Source organism: Fundulus heteroclitus, chromosome 9 (genome assembly GCF_011125445.2).
Source record: "Fundulus heteroclitus isolate FHET01 chromosome 9, MU-UCD_Fhet_4.1, whole genome shotgun sequence".
In the NCBI taxonomy this organism is placed as follows: Eukaryota; Metazoa; Chordata; class Actinopteri; order Cyprinodontiformes; family Fundulidae; genus Fundulus; species Fundulus heteroclitus.
This window is the reverse complement of record NC_046369.1, coordinates 29,330,131-29,336,433: the sequence shown is the minus strand read 5'-3', so window position 1 is coordinate 29,336,433 and position 6,303 is coordinate 29,330,131. Positions and strand designations below refer to the sequence as shown.

Below are 6,303 nucleotides of genomic sequence, written 5' to 3'. Positions count from 1 at the left end.
CTGTTCAGAGGATTCACTCCTGTTCTGGCTACTTTGTTGTGTCTCCATTGTAATTGATGCATTAGCAGAGAACAAAGGTTAACTTCAATATTTATAGCTTTCCTACCTTGGAAGACATTACGCCTCTAAATAAAACACCTGTACAGTTGCAGCGGCAGATCCTTTTCCTCTTCTCCCTTGCATGCGCACAACACTAGTGTAATTTCAGCTTATCGCCAGAGGGGGCAGATGTCTGCAGAAATCTTGGAACCTACACAATGCTTCTTTAAGGCAGAATTTGTTACCAAAAGGGATATTGATAAAATGTAATAGTTACTGAACATTAGGTTTAGAAGCTAGTATTTTTGGTCAAAAATCTTAATTATTTTGTAAGAAAAAATGCAATACCCTCCAAAATTCCTTTTTACAGTGTACAGGAAAGAGTCAAACACCAGGTGTTTACTACCTTGAAATAAAGACACATTCTCATAAAAAAAAAATCCACAGAGTCAGCAAATAAGTGCAACTCACTGCAGTACTGTGTAATTGTCTCTTTTCTAGCTTGTAAAAAAAGAGAAAGATTTTATGTGAAAAATGCACACAATAGGGCCAGTAGCAGTTAAAGAGTAAGTACTTCATGGGCGAACAAATATCCAGACCTCGAATCCAACAACAGCAGGAAATCCTTCCCTCAGAGCTCAAACAGCAGGGTTCCTCTGTGTTAATTTGCCCATGCATTCTTAGACTTCCATTTTGTGGGGCACCTTTTAAAAAAGAAAAAACTGAAACACTGTGGAGTTCTGTGTTAAAGACAACCCAGGAAAAATTATATTAAAAAAAAAGAGTCTTCAAAGGCTTGACACATCATATTTCCAACAAACAAGTCTTAATTTAAGATGACAACTTTATATTAATTCGTGTGCAGTGCACGCAAATTAAAGCAATGAATAGAATAATTTCCGTGTGTCGCTGTAGAACTTTTAGTCTGACCTTAAAAGCCTTAAAATATCTCTGTACTGTCTTTATGCTTCCTGTATATTTTATCCAAACTGAAAAACTGAGATACCTTGAATAAGACAATGAAATAATAATTAAAAATGTGGTAGTAAAACTTGCATTAAGTTTTTCCAAGTGCATTTTGTGACCGCACAGCCAAGCAATGTTCTTGCTGAGTTTTAAATCCTTAAAGAAACTACATCAGATCAGGTAAATCAAAGTGAAATCAGATTATTGATCGCCCATTCTGACACTTACTGCAGTATATAAAGACAACATTAGCAGCCATAAAAAGTCCAACTGCAGCAGTGCTTTATGATTTTAGGTGCCTCTCTGAGCTAGGCAGCGCCAAGGGACTGATTTACTTGACACTCATGGGGGGTTCATTTAGCCTGGATATGTGGTGGAGAGACTGGGCAGTAAAGCTGGCGGGGCAGAGGATGACCCAGACAGCGGGAGAGGACTAGAGGGGAACACGTCAGACACACCGGTTAACCTCCTCCCATTAAACCACCCATGATTTCAAACCAAAGGCCAGGGGACAATGGACTTCACTACACTAATTACCACCCCAACACATAATAGGAAGTGTGCGTCTTTATGAGGACACGGCGCACATGTCTTGTTCCAGCTTTAACAAATTGGAGTTGAAGCAGAGATGAAAGGTTCTGAAAGTCGCTGTGGTTGTTATGCAAACTGTGAATGGTTATAGAAACCTTTTAATTAGCTGGTTGGATGACCTAACATCAAGTAAAAGCCAATGGTCTGGCAGGTGTAAATTTAGCTTCCATAAATCACTGAACTACATTCATAATATTTTCGAGTTCAAGTTCCCAACTTATTAAATACATCAATTTATAATCCCCAAATGATTTGCATTCCACAGCATAGTTCCTCAGCCACCATGTTTCAAATCTTGGAGAGCGGGTTTAGGGTGATATTTAGTATTATGTTTCCACCACACATAGCCTTTGGCTTGTTTGTCTAGACTCTAGAGCATATCTTTCCAAATGCTTGCAATGTTACATACATTTCTTGTGAGAATATCCCCCATGTCCCTTACATTCCTCCTAAAAATGATTTCTTTCAACATTGTTTTTTTATAGTTGTGTTTCTACCTAAATGCCAAATGCATACAGTGCACCGGCTAATAGTTGTTCTGTCAACAGATACTCCAACCTGAGCTGTGGATCTCTGCAGCCCCTCCAGGGTTACCATGGGTCTCTTGGCCACTTCTCTGATTATTCCTTTCAATGCCTGTCAAGTCACTTTAGTTGGATGGTGATGTCTTGGGAAATTTGCAGTTGTTCTTTTTCCATCTTTCTTAATAAAGGATTGACTCTACTCTGTGAAATGTTTGAAGTTTGGGATAATTGTTTCCCAACCCTGCTTTTAGCTTCCCCACAACATGATTGCTGAAGTGTATGTTGTGTTCCTTGGACTTCCTGATGTTCTTCAACAACCTTTTGTCTTGATAAAACTGCTGGATGTACTCTAAGATTGAATCAATTATTCACTGAATTAGTCTACTAGTTTTACACTGTCCCTGTACCACTTATGTAGGGTGTCTAAATAAAAGGGAGAAATCCAAATGCACACTTATCAGACTTTTTTTTAACACACCATCTCCACAGTAACATTTGGTGGTGTCAGCATCGATGCTGTGATATGATTTTCATTATTTTGAAAATTGCTTTGCTCTTCACAATTATGCATGACTTTGTGTTGCTCTGTCACAAAAAAAGAAAAAGGGGGAAAAAAAACTATTTAATGACATTTGTGATTGCAACTTCACAAAAGGCGAAACAGCGCCTGGGCTATGAACTTAGAGGATCATTACAACTTTTTCACAGTACTGTATGTAGTACAGCCACAAAATAATGATAATGTAACTGCTCCAGGTTTATATAGGACAAATTTAATTATGTGGAGCCAACAACTTCAGGCCATCACAACATCCACAGAAATTAATATAATATGAGAACATTGCATCATGAACCCACACAAATAAAACACAATGTGTTATTACATTTTTCCTACAAGTCTGAATCACAGTTCTGATTAGCCTACTACCGCTTTATAAGAGGAAATAATACAAAAAGCACATGAAAGTTTTATTTAACACAAAACAAGTAGTAAAATTTAAAACTAAATTTAAAAATACTGTCAGATAGTGGAAGCGCAATGCAGTTTGAGTCATAAAAAAGGACTAAGGCTGCCCTGCTCCTTCTGTCCCGCCACTGACTGCACAGAAAAAAGAAGCGGGTAACCAAATATTCAAAAACAATACGTCATCCCAGCATGCACCGCGCTCACGCTCTCCTTTACTGCATTACCTCATCCCACAATCCACCGCGAGACTCAGAGAATCTTCTGGGTGGTCGTCTAGGCAACACCCTTATCGGGCGGACTTGACTCCGCCCTCCGGGCACGCCCTCCAGCCAATGGGAGAGCGCCGATCATGACATCATGGTTATTTTTAGAGAGGCGGCGGCAGCAGATAAGCTTTGCCTCCACGCTGCCTAGCTTACAGTGTATACACTTCCAGGCAGGAGGAAGCAGCTCAGCCGCTGCAAGGCGCCTTTCACTTAGACTCAGTGCAGCAGTAGTGGATACTGAGGGAAGGGCTTAGTGAACTGTTACAGACCAACACTGAGCGATCCGCTGTGTCCGAGTGACAGAAGTAAGTTCTGATTCCTGTGTCGCTCTGACTTTGGAAGTTTTTTTTACGCACAGAAAGGACTTTTTGGAAACCAGGAAGAAGAGAAAGGGGGCACGCGAAGTTTGTTTTGTTGAAGACTCTCTAGCGGCGTCACTTTTTCAACATTTTTCTATGTATACCAAGATGGAAACTACTTTCTATGACGACTCACTCAACGCTTTCTCCCAGAACGACAACGCCGGCTACGGATACAGCAACCCCAAAGCGCTGAAGCACAGCATGACGCTCAACCTGTCCGACCCCACGTACTCCCAGAAGCCTCACCTGCGCGCCAAGGCCGGCGACGTCCTCACCTCTCCCGACGTGGGGCTGCTGAAGCTGGCCTCCCCGGAGCTGGAGCGGCTCATCATCCAGTCCAGCAACGGGCTCATCACCACCACCCCGACCCCGACCCAGTTCCTGTGCCCCAAGAACGTCACCGACGAGCAGGAGGGCTTCGCGGAGGGGTTCGTCCGAGCTCTGGCCGAGCTCCACCACCAGCACATGCCGGCCACAACTAATGCCCCGGCCCCGCAGGTCAGCGTCAACACGGCGCTGCCGCCCGTGTCATCCGTCGCCGGCGCCGCTGTTTTCAACAGCAGCACCGCCATGCGCTCCGACTCTCCGGTCTACGAGGACTTGAACACTTTTAACCCGGCGATCAGCACCGTCTCGGCGCCGACCTACACCACCTCGGCGCCGGCCGTGTCCTTCGCCGCGCCCCCTCCTCAGCTCCCCATCTACGACCAGCCGTCGCTGGCTCAGCTCCCCCGGCTCACGGCGCTCAAGGAGGAGCCCCAGACGGTGCCCGAGATGCCGGGGGAGACCCCTCCCCTCTCCCCGATCGACATGGAGAGCCAGGAGCGCATCAAGGCGGAGAGGAAGCGCATGAGGAACCGCATCGCAGCCTCCAAGTGCCGGAAAAGGAAGCTGGAGCGGATCTCCAGGCTGGAGGAGAAGGTGAAGACCCTCAAGTCCCAGAACTCCGAGCTGGCGTCCACCGCCAACTTGCTGCGGGAGCAGGTGGCCCAGCTGAAGCAGAAGGTGATGAACCATGTCAACAGCGGCTGCCAGCTCATGTTGACACAGCAGCTCCAGACCTTCTGAGGCGATCGCAGCAGAGAGAAGAGACTAGTTTGAACGAGACGGACGCTTACCTGTGATGGCGTGTCTCCCCAAAACGTCCCGATGGGATCTGGGAGGATATGGCGCGACACTGTGGCAGGATGAGGGTGGGGAAGAGGGGGGGATGCGCCGAAGTGCCACGCTCTCCCCTGTGGCGCGTCCTGGAGATGATGCTCAGGACAGCGAGAGCAGCCATGAACCTGAGAGGACGTGCATCCACTGAGCTAAAGTGAACTGAAAGTTTTCTTGATTTATCCACAGCTCCGCATGGACCTGGCCATTACCATCAAAGGAGAAGTTCAGTATTAGGACTTGAGAGATTTTTTTTCTTGCTGTAGCCATATTTTTGGGCGTGTTGTCAACGCTAAATAAAGTTGTAACAAATGCTGCCGACCTCTGAGTTACAGTTCAAAATACCATTTTCTTAATTGTAAGAAATTAAGTTAGAAAAAGCTTCAAGAATGTCTTGTTTTTTTTTCTAAAGCTGTTTAATGGGGTTTCACTCATTGCTATATGTATATAAGATCAACTTGGAGTACTTATGTTTACTATTTGTAATAAGGAAACTGTATAATGTTTTTTTTTTTATTGCTTGTTTTCTGAACACTTCAGAAACTAATCGATATTTATGGAAAAAAATAAACCAGATGAAACGAAGCAACAGTGTCTCTGTGTTCTTGGGACAGGGGGGAAAAAAACCGTGGGTGTGTCATGTCAGGAGCTCAGAAACAATAAAACATGTTGCAACATGTCGCAAGAACTGCTAGTTCTAAAAAACCTCAAGGTAAATTCCATTAGTGCTGCTATTGATCCAAGCCCGGCGATTGGGTTACAGCTGACAGGCCCGGCTCACTTACTGATGGACGCCTATATGCTACAGGCCGGGGTAGGCCTCTGCTCCATGTCTAGGCACAGAAGAGATGAAATGAAGTGTAAAAATCCCTAGGTTATCTACATAACCCCTATATAACAATACTTTAAACCAAGCCTTTGACACCAGGTTGAAATTACTAATAAATATCAACTGAGTTGACATTAACACTGAGAATCTAAGGCCAGTTTTCCCCAATGCTGCTGCCACTTTCAATTATGCAACTTTACTTTTTTGGTAAATAAACAAAGTCAATATTTCAAAACAATGCCAAAGTGTCATCTGTGGTGCAACACAGAATTAAACGAAGTCACTGTGACTTTGTAGATGTGTAGCCTTTCTAGGATGAAGTATTAAGGAACAACAAAAAAAAAACATGCTCAAATACAACAAAAAGTTTAACTGTATAGAGGTCTTTTATGAAATATTTCAAAGGAATAGAACCGTATCCTATAAGTTATTTTACAAAAGTCGATTTTTTTTTCTCAAACTCTGTCATGACCGTATAAATGAAGCTTACACAAGGATTGTGGCTGTTTAGTAAACGTATTTTTTTGACAGGACAGCTAAAGCATACGATATGCGTAAAGCAACAGGCCCCTCGGTCCTGTAAATCCAGTTAACCACTAGA

The 6,303-nt window shown here is 43.8% G+C and overlaps 1 protein-coding gene across 1 annotated transcript; it reads left to right on the top strand.

Moving 5' to 3' along the window:
* Positions 1-3,486: 3,486 nt before the first annotated feature.
* jun (Jun proto-oncogene, AP-1 transcription factor subunit) lies at positions 3,487-5,458 on the top strand. Its single transcript, XM_012866454.3, has one exon. It carries the CDS (start codon positions 3,809-3,811, stop codon positions 4,781-4,783), a length of 975 nt encoding a protein of 324 aa, XP_012721908.2. The 5' UTR covers positions 3,487-3,808; the 3' UTR covers positions 4,784-5,458.
* Positions 5,459-6,303: the final 845 nt, after the last annotated feature.

What these genes read in the sequence shown, in the direction of transcription:
- jun (XM_012866454.3), top strand. Translation starts at nt 3,809, where the DNA reads ATGTATACCAAGATGGAAACTACTTTCTATGACGACTCACTCAACGCT.